The sequence below is a fragment of the Schistocerca americana genome, chromosome 2 (genome assembly GCF_021461395.2).
Source record: "Schistocerca americana isolate TAMUIC-IGC-003095 chromosome 2, iqSchAmer2.1, whole genome shotgun sequence".
Lineage (NCBI taxonomy): Eukaryota > Metazoa > Arthropoda > Insecta > Orthoptera > Acrididae > Schistocerca > Schistocerca americana.
Genome location: NC_060120.1, coordinates 1,101,745,407 through 1,101,761,826, shown reverse-complemented (window position 1 = coordinate 1,101,761,826; position 16,420 = coordinate 1,101,745,407). Strand labels below are relative to the sequence as shown.

The following is a 16,420-nucleotide window of genomic DNA, read 5'->3' as shown; positions in this document are numbered from 1 at the left end:
CCGCGTGTCCAAGATGGCAGCTAAACACTGATTGACCTTTTTTTTGTTTTCTAATGTCCATCAAAATACCGGGATGTGATTGGCCGCCTCATTTGAATTGTCAGTAAAATATTGGACTGTGAAGGGTAAGAGTGTAGGGGTAGGGACATGACTTAGGAGAGCGGAAGGTAGAGGACGGAAGTCGAAGTACGGGAGCGTAGTGTAGCTTAGGACAGAGACGGGCTTTATGAGATGACATGCATTCAAGGTCAATGACTGAGTTCAGTGTTTGGTCCATAATCAGCATTGCACTCCTGCTAACCTCATAAGTTGCACTTCTTCTTCTTCTTCTTCTTCTTCTGTAGTGGTCAATCCAAGGATTGGTTTGCAACAGCTACAATGGCAGCTACTGGCCATTAAAATTGCTACACCACAAAGATGACGTACTACAGACGCGAACTTTAACCGACAGGAAGAAGATTCTGTGATAGGCAAATGATTAGCTTTTCAGAGCATTCACACAAGGTTTGCGCTAGTGGCAACACCTACAACGTGCTGACATGAGGAAAGTTTCCAACCGATTTATCATACACAAACAGCAGTTGACCGGCGTTGCCTGGTGAAACGTTGTTGTGATGCCCCGTGTAAGGAGGGCGTACCATCACGTTTGCGACTTTGATAAAGGTCGGATTGTAGCCTATCGCGATTGCGTTTACCGTATCGCGACATTGCTGCTCGCGTTGCTCGAGATCCAATGACTGTTAGCAGAATCTGGAATCGGTGGGTTCAGGAGGGTAATACGGAACGTCGTGCTGGATCCCAACGGCCTCGTATCACTAGCAGTCGAGATGACAGGCATCTTATCCGCATGGCTCTAACTGATCGTGCAGCCACGTCTCGATCCCCGAGTCAACAGATGGGCACGTTTGCAAGACAACAACCATCTGCACGAACAGTTCGACGACGTTTGCAGCAGCATGGACTATTAGCTCGGAGACCATGGCTATGGTTACCCTTGACGCTGCATCACAGACATGAGCGCCTGCGATGGTATACTCAACGACGAACCTGTGTGCACGAATGGCAAAACGTCATTTTTTCGGATGAATCCAGGTTCTGTTTACAGCATCATGATGGCCGCATCCGTGTTTGGTGACATTGCGGCGAACGCAAATTGGAAGCGTGTATTCGTCATCGCCATACTGGCGTATCACCCGGCGTGATGGTATGGGGTGCCATTGGTTACACGTCTCGGTCACCTCTTGTTCGCATTGACGGCACTTTGAACAGTGGACGTTACATTTCAGATGTGTTACGACCCGTGGCTCTATCCTTCATTCGATCCCTGCGAAACGCTACATTTCAGCAGGATAATGCACGACCGCATGTTGCAGGTCATGTGTGGGTCTTTCTGGATACAGAAAATGTTCGACTGCTGCCTTGGCCAGCACATTCTCCAGATCTCTCACCAATTGAAAACGTCTGGTCAATGGTGGCCGAGCAACTGGCTCGTCACTACTGTTGATGAACTGTGGTATCGTGTTGAAGCTGCATGGGCAGCTGTACCTGTACACGCCATCCAAGCTCTGTTTGACTCAATGTCCAGGCGTATCAAGGCCGTTATTACGGCCAGAGTTGGTTGTTCTGGGTACTGATTTCTCAGGATCTATGCACCCAAACTGCGTGATAATGTAATCATATGTCAGAACTAGTGTAATATATTTGTCCAATGAATACCCGTTTATCATCTGCATTTATTCTTGGTGTAGCAATTTTAATGACCAGTAGTGTATATGTTGCTCATCTGCTGCATAGTGGCTGTGAAGTGTCGCCTGAATGCAAAATAAATTAATTTGTATTCCTGCTCCCCATCCGTTAGTACAACGGGTCCAGGAAAACTGTCACTTGTCGCTGTTGATGGAGCCACTGTGATGTTTAATTGGGTTCCTGGTCATGTCGGTCTGCGAGGTAACGAGGCTGCTGATGCTGTTCCCAAAGCTGCAGTCCTCGTACCTCAGCCCACTAGATCCTATATTCCCACCGATGACCTGTGTGTTGTCTTCTGTCAGCAGGTGGTGTCCCTTTGGCATCGCCATTTGTCCTCCCTTCATGGGAATAAGTTCCGGGTTATTAAGCCCCTCCCAGCAGCTCGGACGACCTCCGCTCAGCCCTCCCGCCTACAGGAGGTCATTTTAACTGGGTTGCCTATTGGGCACTGCCTTTTTAGCCATCGCCATTTGTTAAGTGGCGCTCCCCCTCCACTTTGTGCACATTGTGTTCAAGTTTTAACTGTCGGCCGTTTCTTGACAGAATGCCCATTTTTTAACCGTTTACGTTCCCGTTTGGGTTTGCCGTCTGATTTATCGTCCATTTTAGCAAATGACGCGCGGTCTGTGGACCGCGTTTTACTTTTTATCCGTCGTAGCAATATGCCGAAGGCAATGTAATTTTTAGTTATGAACCTCCGTTTCTCTATGGTGTATTTTATAGCCGTTTCTCCACGTCCCTGTTTTCAGCTGTCTTCTCTTTCGTCGATTGGGATTGACGTATAGTCGTTTTTCATCTCCTCTCTGTCTTCGTGTTCTATAGTTTTGACTTGGGCGAGTATGACACCAGTTGTTTTTGCGCCCTAAAACAAAACCAAACCAAAACCAAACCAATGAATCTATTACTCTGCATAATCAAGGTTTCTGGTGAAGAACATGGTGAACTGTTGTACCATTTTAAAAGTCTCTCATGAACCGGACTTTGAAAGACTAATCATCTTCATCTACATCTACGTGATTACTCTGCTATTCACAGTAAAATGCCTGCCAGAGAGTTCAATGAAGCACCTTCAAGCTGTCTCTCTACCGTTCCACTCTCGAACGGCGCGTGGGAAGAACGAGCACTTAAATTTTTCTGTGCGAGCCCTGATTTCTCTTATTTTAGCGTGATGATCATTTCTCCCCATGCAGATGAGTTCCAACAGAATGTTTTTGCAATCGGAGGAGAAAACTGGTGATTGAAATTTCATGAGAAGATCCCGTCGCACGTATCATGTCTCCCCCATTTCGCGATAGTACAAAACAAGCCGCCCTTATTTGAACTTTTTCGATGTCATCCATCAGTCCCACTTGATGCGGATCCCGAAATACATTTTCGCACACCTAGTATCTGAAGTGATGCTTTCCCCACTAACATTTGTTTTGCCGCTTAATGGCGTAGAGTACTCTAGTTTTGCAACACAGATATTTGCACAATGTGACAGGTAAGTGATATCGTGCTGATCTGACAATTTCCTGTTTGTAACCGATGTAGTCCGTGGCACTAGGTTTGTAATCTGAAATGTGTATATCGCCTTTAATCACTTTACATAGCAGTGGAGTTAATTCACCTGACTGCGACTTGACGGGCACGAATTTGTAGGCACGCTGGTTGTACACTCTGAGACCAGTTACGCATCCAGGTGCTTTTGATCACTCGTAGGACAACTCGCATCTGAGAGAAGATAGCACGTCGGAGCGACAAACGATATCAAGCCAGATAGCTCAGCTGTGAAAAAACCCATCAAGCATTAATACATGATTGCTGTAGAGATGTGTCAGAAGATGAAAGCAGTAAAGGATACAGTAGATTCCTTTCAATCTGTTCTTTATACATCTACAGTAGTCAACTTCATTGGGGTACTGTGCCCTGGTAAACATGCGTGCCTCTGTTGTTTTAATGATACGTGCAGGCGAGACATTAGGGAACATTTGTCTTTGATACATGTGTGTATGTGTGTCTGCAGATTAAGGACGCCCTTACAGCCCTGCAGTACGCCATGGTCCTGCCCTTCCACAGCACCCAGATATATTTCTACTGCTGGACGGCGGACATCATCACACAACAGGTAGGACTGCACTATCTTGCTAGCAAATTGTGCTCATTGCCTATACTGGCTCTGCGATGTCGTCGCTGTGAAAGCGATTAGGACACGAGTAGGCTAGTTGTCTACACATAATGTATGCTTTATTGTGTGAGCTCGGATTCAGTTTCCGAGAGCAGGCGTGGTAAACCGCCGAAACGGACTGGTGTATCGCACTGGTGGTCACTAGTCCAGCACACGGATTAGACCCATTGTGAGGTCACACACCTATCTGGCTAGCCAGGTCACAGCGTACGATTACAGTGTACGAGTAGGCAAAGGAATCCGAAGCCAGCTGCAAAAAATGATGAATTAAAGTGCTTAATTGTAGATTGTGGGTCGATATATTATTTTCTTTATATTTTCTGACAGCCCATTGTTTCCTCCGGCCTCAGCAATCAGTTCGTGTTGAATACTGTATTTCTGGCGCTAGTAGGGTCAGTAGATGAGGAAGACTAGCGTCAGCCAAAGATTGGAATCCGTAGGACAGGTAATTGAAAAGTCAGCTGTGGCGATAACCAACACTGTCATTGACCCCTACTGCTACTTTGTTGCATACACCGCAGTTGTGAAGCTGCTGTTCTGTTGTCATCCTGCACGATGTAGTAGCGGAGCTACACTCAGACGTAAAAAGTGTGGTCAATAAGAATAAATGATCAAATACCATATTCTACGACTCCAGACATGATACGATTGATCAGTAGACGCTGGGGTAAATGAAACATTTTCTAACGGACGTTGTCTTAGCAAAGGTTATTCTCAAAACTGTCGTAATATAGATAAATGATTATATTACGCACTTAGGTGCGGCAAGTGCAAATCTCACTACATAAATTCAGTTTCCATATTTCGTACATGAGCCTACAAAAGTGCAACACCAGTGTATCAAATTCGATTTTTAAAAAATAATGATTGAATTGTTCCTGTTTCTGCTTGCTGCAATGCGAGAGCGTTGTGAACTGTTAATTAATCAATCCCACCGACTCTGGTGGTGTAGTGATCTGATAGTTTGAATTAAGTAAACCCAAAACGTTTAAGATATATACCGGGATCGCCATCAAATCAAATAAAAGTAATATTTCATATGTGTGATATCTGTTGTTTCCTGATGCTGCAGACGTACATATAGATGGTGAAACGAAATAACTTCTGACGTCGGCCGCAACTGGGCACTGACATGAATTTAATGACGACAAGTGAAAATTTCTGCCAGATCGAGATTAGAAGGTGGATTTCTGCACTTTATGTGAGTGGTCGCCTTAACCACATGGGCTATCCGAGTACGTTTTCCGTCCGACCCAGATTCCTAATTTGCCGTGCAGTACTTGCATAACGCCTTCCGTCCACCATAATTATAAAAGTAATATTTTTTGCTCTCTGTGAAAAATTACTCATGATCTCTGTATTTTGTAATACTTTTCATTCCCTATCCCAAAAGGCAGAGCGAGTTCTTCCGGTAAAGACCAGGGCTTCCCAGCTAGTATACGCAGTTTGGTCGTGAGGCAACAAAGGGAGTCCCAGTTGGGAACATGTCAGAGGATTTCCAGTTCAGATATTTGCCTTACATCCGAGGAAAACCTCTCGTAATCTTCGCCCATTACGGGAATTATTTTTAATTTAAATCTGGGAAAATATGTCTAAAAAAATCAAAGGCTGGTGTATGTAGAGATATAATTTTTTACTTGTATACAGAGTGAAGTCAACGACTCGAGCGACCCGCGCACTGCAGCCACGCCGCTGCCAATGAAAGCGCGCTCATGACGCGAGTGACTATAAACCAGTTAACTGGCTTTGTTAATGTTTAGCGAGAACGAGATACTGACTCGTTGTAATAGCTAATTGATAATCATGTACAGAAAGATAAGGTCATTAATTTCGACTTCGACCTACTTTAAAAATCAGAATCAGTTATTGCTACGAAAAACATTTATTTTGTGCTTTGCAAAACTTGCAGTGTATGATGAACCAAGGTTTTCTACTCAGGTTCAACATTTAAAATTACTAAACAGACGCACTGTTGTGTCAGCTGCATCTTAATTATAGAGCAAAAACAAAAGAGGTGAAGATTACGTTGAAGTTAGAGTGAAACTCATATTCTAAGTGATGAAGTTTATTATCGGCGCACTAGTGCCTACAATAACAGACATCTTCAACCACTCCTTAGCTACAAATGTTTTCCCTGAAGCGTGGAAACAGGGACTAGTTAAGCCAGTATCTAAAAAGGACGTTGCCGGAGCACACACAGACTAACGATCTAATTGCATTGTTCCTTCACTATCCAAGGCCTTAGACTTTGTGTGTCATCAGTTTTGTCTTACCGTAAATACCAAATGTGCGCTGAACACCTCCAGTTGTACCCAGGCGCAAAAAGCAATAAACCTGACGGCAGCTATCGAGAGTATCAATAATGACCTGTGTGCACCATGAAGATGGACGCAGAATATGGGGTTAAAGCTCAACCAATCCAAAAACCAAGTGCTGCTGGTTGGTCATTCGAGGCTCATAGAGCGAAATATCGAGAATCGTTACCACCTTCAATCTTAAAAGGGACAAATAGCTACTTATCTCCATCAGCAAAGATTGTCGGAGTAATAAGATGAAAATCTAAATTGGACTGAGCAAGTAAACGGAATGTGCAAGAAGACATCGGCATCTCTGAACGATGTCAAAGGGAAACCACTTACATTTTCAATTATTGATTACAGCGATCTTATCCCGCAAGGTATTTCTCAGGGCAGTTCACGGTGCCTGTAACTGGTTATGAATGCCCGTGTTCGTTATATCTGTGATATTCGACTCTTTGATCATATTTCAGCGTCATATGCACAGCTATCCTGTCAGCGTGCAGAAAAGCACTGCGGTTTCCTCTGTCTTCTCTACTGTCTTATCAATGTACATTGTCCCTCATATCGCTTCTCGTCGTTAACGCTCTATTCTGAACAACACGACAGAAACACCTGTCCCCACTCCGTCATTCAGGCACTTTCTAGACGTTCTTATCAGCAGTTGGAACCCGACTCTGGAATAACCTCTCGCATCTTATTAGAGAACTGGGTAACGTCTCCAGCCTCAGAAGACAATAAATGGCGTACCCACTGTAGCGACAATAATGACTACACAGTCGTTACACGTGTACAGCCTCCTTTCCATCCAGAAGTTCCTCATTTTTCGTTATTCTTAGCTGGTGCAGTCTTCTTAAATTTGCTTACCCCAGAATTCGCTATATCAGAAAACATTTATTTTGTGCACCTATAAATTCTTTTTATACCTGCCACTGTCATTGTTGTTATTAATGTCATTATTATTGACGTTATTATTGTTATTATTATTATTATCATCATTATTAATGGCAGCAGCAGTGGTAGCGGAAATACTGCCAGTATTTACTTTATAATTTCACAGTCAGATAAGGTTAAATAAATACATACTTAAAAAATAAATAAACAAAGTCTCAGTGGTTCCACTACTCGATCTCTTCTTTTTACCGCTAGACCACCAGATGCGTGGAAAAAAAAACGACTGCTGCTTCTGTCGTTGGCGCTAACTATATTCCCACCAATATACAAAATAAAATCTCAGCTTACCAAAAATTCTCCGGCAGGAGGAAAGCGCTTTCTGGTCTCCTCCTTCATAAAATTATTTAAAGAAGAAAGCAAACCTACGGACTTTGGACAATTCACAAAAAATTGTCACATTCACAACTGAGGTAACTGAGAATCTAGGGCAAAATAGAAGCGCACTTTGCTACCATTATAATCAGAAGATAACGAAGTTCAGCCACGTCGTAATATTCTGGCCACACTTCAATGGTTCTGTGTAACAGTGTTCTATTGAACAATGCTATCTCATCTAGTCTCAACTTTAGTGAGCAGTCGACTGTTCACTCCCAGAGTATTCGGTTTTAATATGCTGTCGAAAAAACTATTAACACGTAGTAACATACGTGAAACTATAGTGGGGCTCTAATTCTTAACGACAAAATTAAAATACATCAACCAGTTGGCGCTGCAAAAACGTTACATTGTGAGCCCCTCAGGACCTAAAAAAGGTAATAGCATACACTTATCTTTTCAGAATCCTGCCGTAGGGAAAATTCATCGTCCAAATGACATTACAACTTATCTCAAGGTCCTGAGAAAAAGTGGCAGTCTCTACCAAAAACTTCCAATAGAGCATAATTTTCGCACTGAAAAAACAATAGTACAAGGGAAGAACGTTTTGAACGAATACACAACACTAGGCAAGAAAACAACGTTTGGAGGAGTAATAAATTTCACAAAGACATTTACTTAATGAAAACGTACTATATCCTCTGTTATCCAAGAACATCTGCTTCTTAAGCCACTCGTCCTTTCTTCTCTCTCTCTCTCTCTCTCTCTCTCTCTCTCTCTCTCTATATATATATATATATATATATATATATATATATATATATATCCGTCTCGCTCTCTCCCTCTCTCTGAGTTTCTCGCTCTCTCTCTCCCTTTCTCCCTCTGACACCAACATACACACACACACACACACACACACACACACACACACACACCTCCTGAACTCTTAACATTCAAAGTTATAACCACAGTAGACAGAATTTTGTGGTTGACGACGTGTGATACCGGATGAGAATAAAGTGGAAAATCCAGAACTTGCAACGTCATTACTCTCGGAAAAAAGTTAACAAATAATAACTCTTTAAACAAAATCTTCACACTACTTTGCAGATGACATGCTATCAAATCATGAAAGCAAACGAACCTGTACGATGGCATCTTTGTAATCAATGTAGTTGCAGGAGAGGCATCAGAACAAAATACACATGTTAAATTTTTTAGACCTAAAACAGAATGCCAACCTAGAGTACTCTGAAATATTTTACAAAAATAAATGAGACTAACTGAGGATGATGGATAGGCGTCAAAACATGTGTGGATAAAAAACATAAAAAGAAATATATTGTGTTTTGAGGAAGGTGGGTTTTTAAAAATCCGAGTGTACATTGCAGACACTAAAAAAATACGTCAATAGGAGGCTCCAGTCCCAGCAACATGATCGTTAGCCATTGCTAGCTACTATGTCTGCAACACTTCAGTCAGGCCATGTTGCTCCTATGTGTTTCCTCATGTGAACACCATCCAAAGCATTGTCACCTCGGTCTCTTTGCATCACATCCAGCTGGGTAATGGCTCAGCGACTTAATAGGAGGACTCTGCCCACCGAGCAGAGCACCTGCACTAAATGTTCACACTTTCCTAGAAAACCGAAAAGAATTGCTCAGAATGAGACACCTGTAAATGGGTACGCACTTTGAAAATTTCGTATGCTTTCCTATTTGAACAATTATTTTTTGATCTCTGAGGGACGCTATTGGCTGCCAAAACACTGAACACTCTCAGATCACTTCCTCCACGACCGGCCACCTACAGCCAGAAGGGTTTCTGCCAGATCGCCTGCTTCCGCTGTCAAGACCAAACTGTTTTCACATGTTTTGTGGCAGACATCCTGAGGAGCAGAACGCAGACGTTCTCGTTGAACAATTCCTCCTTCTACTAATAACACTTCTCTGGAGAGTGCTGTTTCCTCCCAGCTTCTCACAAGTTAATTTCCAACAGTTGCCGGAAAATATCTGCTCCACGAAAAAAGTCTCAAAACTCTAAGGCAACTCAGTAGCCTCCGATCGCAAACCACTTTACGCAGATTGCAAAAAGACTGACCCACCTGCAGCAGTCTGGACAAATCTCAGAGGGTGCGCTCCACCGTGTTGCTGTTGTTGTCAGGGCGAGGCGCTGTCTGAGGCAGCGTACAGCAGCCACTGGGTCGGCGCCGGTACTGGATTCCAGAGGGCGCTGTCCATCGTGATGGCGCGCGCCCACAAGCCGCTGCTCATCACGGCGGGACACCTCTACCCCGTCAACACGGCGGCCTTCGTAGCGGTCAGTCCAGTTTCTCTAGACCTGTCGCTGTCGTTGTTCTGTTTAACGCCTTAACCCAAGCAGCAAAGCTCATGCGGGCTACATCAAATATGGTGCGAGAACTGGTGGGCTACACAGTTCACTCACATTAATTTGAGAACCTTCACACTCCTGAACAACCACCTTTTCCAGTCCGGGCCGCTGTGAAACGTGAAGCAAGAAAGTAAGCCAGGTTCTGGAAGAGACTGAAGAGGATGTGGAGCCATGTCGACTCCAGCACCGCTGCCACCTGCACTAGGTATCTCAATAGGGGATCCAAGGTGCGAATAGCTCAGTCGAGACGGTTCCACACCCTCGATTGGGTTTCAGTCCGGGGACTTTGGGAGCTCCTAGGACCATGCACATAGTCCGCGAGCTGTGTGACACGTTGCATTGTCCTGCTGATAGATGCCATTATGCCGAGGCCCATATGCAGCAACGTTGACTGAACGATCGTTGAAGAAACACTGTTGATATCACCTCGGTTCACCCGGGGTGTCAGATGCTCAACCGTAGTCCGTTTATTTTCCCTTACACATCTCTTCAGCTCTCGTTCGTCCCTGTAATCTAACGCTCGTGGTTCACCACAGTTGCCTCGGTGCCAGTTCTGGATAATGCAGTTTTGCCTCGCACACGTACAGTTTACAAACGTAGGCGTTTCGGAATTGTTTCCACGCTTGGCCCGAAAGCCAATGAACATACCTTTTCGGGCGTCAGAGAAATTGTTCTGTTTCCACGTTGCGACAACAACTGCACTTCTTCCGACAATCTTTATATACTTTCCACTGTTAGTGCTGCCAGTTGCCGTCTGAGAGTGGTCACTGCACGTTGATGTCGAATATAGACTGTTATAACATTGACGTGACTGGAACGTGTATTTAATTGCAGATTGTAGTGGTTAATAAAAAAGAAAAAGAGAAGAAAAGAAAAGGTTGAAAATGTGGGAAGAAATGGTAATAAAAAGGGGGTTTTAAAATCGTTAATGACCGTGAGAAAGGGAAAGATTGAAATGCAAATCGGACTTCGTATTACAGAAAAGTTATCGGACATCGTGATTCGGAAAAGCTATTGTTGGGGTGGTCCTTTTGGCGTTTCTGAGCAAAAGTCAAACCAATTTCCACTACAAAAATTGTTTGAAAAAGAACAGAGAATAACAAAATGTGATTAACTGGGGGAAATGGCGCAGATAAGAGTTCATCCTTTACCATGTTAACATGTCTTCTCTTGTGCGGCGTCCAGGTCGTTCTTCAAAAATCTCCTGCTTCATTTCTGCGTGAAAAGACATAGCTGCTCGGAAATCTTGGAATAAATTTTCATTGTCCAGGAATTACTAATGTATACAAACTTAAACCATCTTGGTGTTGAATGCAATATATTTTACGTTGCTGCTTTCAACCTCCAAATTTCATACAAACTTTCACAACACGTCTGCACATCAATGAGTTTTTTCGTCTTAATCCGACCAAGACTAGCTAATAAGTTTTTACGTCTGAATTAAACTTCGGCTCTCGAGAGACAAAAAACGGATAGAAAACAATAAAATTACAATTTTAGTGTTTTCTCTGCCGTCGAGCGCTCATACCGCTGCGACGGTATAATGTATATCTGAAGGAACGAGTGTAGCGCGGCGAAATTCAAAGTCCCGCTACAAGATACTTAACTACTTGTGAGTGGCAGCCCTCTCACCTTGGTGATGACGGAGGCACATCATGGCACAACAGTTAGCATTCATACGAAAACAGTGGGGCAGCGATCACTATCTAATAATTCTAACTTACGTGCCGTATGGTTTCCCAAAAGCAATAAAAATTAACGCTGGGATGCGTCCTTTCCAATCTTTTTTTTTCTAGTCTCTCTTGTTAATTTTTATCCTGTGTGTGTGTGTGTGTGTGTGTGTGTGTGTGTGTGTGTGTGTGTGTGTGTGCGTGTCTGGGTGCGTGTGTAATCGAACAGATCTCACATATAAACATTCCGTAAATATGAATGTACATCTGTCACTGTGATAGCTAGCCTCCAGAGGTAATACGCTGGTGCTGTGGCTTAATAGTGTTTTTGACGAACACTGTCTTACTGAAATGTAACGACTTATGCTAGTGTAAACACTGGCACCTAGAAAGGCATCTACCGTTATAAAGGTGTGGTTCAGTAGAATAACGCTAGAAAACAAGTATTTCTATTCGTTGCTCCGCTGTCGAAAGGGACCAACCATTTGCTGTGCAATAGTCAAGTAAAAGCAAAAGAACCGCCTCGCTTCGAATTCTGTGACTGCAGAAAAGCACTGCCAGAAATTTTTAAAAGAAAATCGAATTTAGGCTGCTGCAGAGCATCCAAGAGAAGGTCATGAATGCTCTGAAAGGGCTCAAAAAATTCACTTAAGATTGTCGCATTATACACACCATTTTCGTTGCTTGTTGCCACGGGTAGGTGTATACTTGCAACGCAAATGTAATTCACTCGTATTGGAGGTGAGCTGACAAAAGTGTAATATCAATGTATGAAGATGATCATTTTATTTGAAATAGTCTCAGTTGTCCCGATTACTGTCTACGTGCAGTGTTCAGAACCGCAATGACTGTTAACTTTTAGTCACGTCACGGATTTTGATGATGTAATTATTGTAGTTGGATAAATTAAATTTCAAAAGTTTTTGATGTCCGTAAAATCAATTTTTGCTGCTCTCTCGGGTAAGAATATGGTTACGAATCTGTCAGACTGCCTGCAATCAGCTGTTACAGTCAACAAGGCTGTGACTGAAATATCTCTACAAATTATTGTTTCTACGTACTGTGAATCACAAGATTTGGTACATAGGATATCCACATCTGAGATGCATGATAATTAATTTAGAGAGATCTGATTCAGTTGTACTAATATTTATTCAAACCACGACCTGTTTCGGGATTTTCAAATCCCATCTTCAGGTGTATGAAATTATTTTATTTGGAAACACACAACACGCGTTCGGGCCTATCAGTGCAATAGCTCCAGTCACTGCATGTTGATGGAAACTGTACGCCGCCGGGCAGCCGCACGGTAGGAACACCAAGCACTACTTGGATCACAAAATTCATGCAATTTTTTTTTCATCTTTTATTTTCACCTCGTGATAGATTGGCGGTCTGTTGAAGGACTTGGTTCGTATCAGCCAAACACCCCAACAGGCTGGGAGAGGGGGCGAGGGGACCCCAAATGTAAATGATTTCCAGGTGCGGCATTCGTGTGATGACCAAAGGAAACCCACGGGAACCTCATCAGACAGGACAATGGTGTCCACTGTCCCACATCAGAATTAAAATTTTGGATGTGTACTGTATGATTATGGTCATAGGCCCTGTCGCAGTGGTAACACCGGTCCCTGTCGGCTCACCGAAGTTAAGTGCCGTCCGGCGTGGCTGACACTTGAATGGGTGACCGTCCGGTCGGCCGAGCGCTGCTGGCGAGCAGGGTGCGTGCGAGAAGCAGCGGGTGTGGTCACGAAATCTAACAGCGGTCGGTAGAGCGGTGTTCTGACCACACGCCCCTTCATATCCGTATCCTGTGCCGCTTATAGGCTGAGGATGACACGGCGGTTGGTCAGTACCCTTAGCGTCTTTCGGACGGAGTTTAGTTTATTGTGTGAGTATACCAACTAACCCTAGTGCCTTGTGCCACCTTTGTCTTCCTTCAACGTCGAAAGTACTCAGCTTGGTGAGTTTTTCAGAAATACTACCTGCCATGACGCGGCGTTTAATGTTCCACAGCTGAAAAAAGCTGCAAGGACACAAAAAAAGATGCCCATGACGACAGTGTGTAGGGATATATAACTGTGTTATACATGTTTCCTGAGTTAATTTCGTTGTTTGTAACGAGTAAATGAAGAAAAGTCCCTGCAAGGAACTTCTGTTTTGTACAGTCAGATCAAATGACTGTGAGCACTATGGGACTTAACTTCTGAGGTCATCAGTCGCCTAGAACTTAGAACTACTTAAACCTAACTAACCTAAGGACATCACACACATCCATGCCCAATGCAGGATTCGAACGTGCGACCGTAGCGGTCGCGCGGTTCCAGACTGTAGCACCTAGAACGGCTCGGTCACCCCGGCCGGCTCTGTACAGTCATTTTGAGTTCAAAAATCTTGCTACGAAGTGCGTTCTAGCACAAAGTTCCAGAAACGAAAGTACGAAAATAAGCACAGTTTGGACTAATCCCGTCACACTTAAAGTACACACTCTTTCTCTAGTAGTGCTATTAACATCTGAAATGACGACATGTTATCGAAAGAAGCGCATATTTTATCAGTTTATAGAAACATACGCTGTATAATACTTTTCAATGCTCGCTCAAGTATCGAGCAACTCTTCCCATTTAAAACTCTTGGGAGTTCACTTTCACGACTGCACAGTATGCCACCCAGAATTTATTATTCTACGAAAAAAGTCTAATTTTCCACAAAAAACTCGAAATTTCCATGGACGTCATCTTCGGCTTTTACATATAAATACAGTTCTTCAAAAAACAGTTATTGCACAACTTTCAGAAGAATGATTAGAGGTCTGGGCTAAATGATCGCACACACGAAGGCTGACCACCGATTCGACAAGACTCATTCACGAAAGTCTTCTCCCGGTACCAAAGAGCGCGGAAGATCTCTGATTCTTCGAATAACGTAATAGTCAATCAGGATCCTATTTAGATTCACTTAACCCGTAATCTCCGTCTGTCGAGCAGCCTCACTTGCGAAATAATTTTACCAAACTGATACATATATATGAAGATGGTATCTGTCCAGATACCATCTTCGCCATTTGATCATCTTCTTCTGCGCGGATGCACAAACAGTGCCCGAACTCTTACGGGAATCGGCAAAAAGCCGCGAGCAATGAGTAAAATGGGCACGGATACTATGTATATAGTGAGGGACAATAAGTTGGGAATGTGGGTCTTACGGAAGAGCGTCGAGCGTCTGCCGTGTAAGCAGGAAATCAGGAGATCACGGGTTCGAGTCCCGGTAATTTCAAACTGATACCTTCCAAAAAGCAAATGAAATCGAATTAGCCCCATCTATGCCGTCTGAGGGACCGAAGTAAATATTATATTATTGAAGTACCGAAATCTGGCTATTTTACATTTATCATCTTCCCCATGTGTGTGACTGACATTTAGTTTTAACAGTTTGAACCCCATGTGTGTGACTGACATTTAGTTTTAACAGTTTCAACGACTCATACTTCACATACCTGCTACATTGACGCGCTTATTCACTCAGACGACAAAACCAACGAAAATGATGTCATTTAATATGTAATACTTGCAGTCTGCAAAACCGTTTCCTATTGCGATGTTTCATGGCGTATGACAAGGAAACTTCTATCAAATTCGTTGCTGGCGATGTATATTGGTACGCCTCACACCCCCTGCGATTCTCAGTTTTTCTTTAATGATTTACATAAAATGGCATGGAATGTTAAAAATGACATGGGAAGCTACATTTTTGCGTTTTATAGAATCAGAAATAAAGAACTAAACAAAATGTCTATCCTCCAGACTTTGCAGCTCTACAAACTAAACAAGCCATTAAACAAGAAAATTCTTGGTTTCTCGACAATGGGTTGGGTTGTTTGGGGTAGGAGAGCAGACAGCGAGGTCATCGGTCTCATCGGATTAGAGAAGGACGGGGAAGGAAGTCGGTCGTGCCCTTTCAAAGGAACCATCCCGGCATTTGCCTGGAGCGATTTAGGGAAACCACGGAAAACCTAAATCAGGATGGCCGGACGCGGGATTGAACCGTCGTCCTCCCGAATGCGAGTCCAGTGTCTAACCACTGCGCCACCTCGCTCGGTTTCTCGACAATGAATTGTTTAAAGTGAGCAATCTACTAGGGTATGCAGTTCAGAATTGTTCAGAGTAGGTGGTGGCAGCGGCGGTGGTGGGGTAGTAATCGTTTAAACATAATGTACACGTGTTGCACATTAAATGTGACGAAGTTCGAGGAAACTAAAAGAATTATAAGAAACTAAACAAGCCGGGGATCTAAGCCAAAACCTTCTGATCCCAGTGTCCAGGACAAGTGGCCAGGTTGAAAGTGGGATGAAAGTAGATCCACGCTCTCATTGAACTCTCCTTCGTAACGTACTGGGAAGTGCTGATACTTACATAGTAATGGATACAGCTATGAAAGCGAAGCCGCACACCAAAGCGATAAACTAGTGGAAAGCATGAGGCGCGGGAATTAATAGCGAGTCAACAGACAGAAAAACATTTAATGACATTTTGGTCATCAACGACAGAGCCTAACATAGTTTTTGGAACAGGTCTAAGTATTTTGGGTAAACAAGTGTGAATTGTAATATTAATTTTTGAACTAGGGTATGTGAGCATTTGTGAAGCTTGAATCAAGTGTCCATGCGGGTCGCGGTTCTCAGCCGTACGCACCTACCAGCAAACAACCGAATCCAAAAACATCAACTAACGTTAAAAGCCTCTTAAGAGGGTACTTTTTCCGCTCATTAGCAAACAAAATTCTTACAGAGAGAGCAGTATTTTAAGATGTCTAACTTTCAGAATTAATGAGATTTTCACTCTGCAGCAAGCAGATTAGAAGTGTGTGCCGGACCGAGACTC

The 16,420-nt window shown here is 43.3% G+C and overlaps 1 protein-coding gene across 1 annotated transcript in view; it reads left to right on the top strand.

The window, feature by feature from the left end:
• LOC124594702 (odorant receptor Or2-like) overlaps positions 1-16,420 on the top strand; it is a 162,447-nt gene that overhangs the window by 88,556 nt on the left and 57,471 nt on the right. Inside the window, exons 4-5 of the mRNA XM_047133070.1 lie at positions 3,752-3,853; positions 9,643-9,798. Of these exons, the coding sequence (XP_046989026.1) occupies positions 3,752-3,853; positions 9,643-9,798 (258 nt within the window). The remainder of the gene's footprint in view (positions 1-3,751; positions 3,854-9,642; positions 9,799-16,420) is intronic.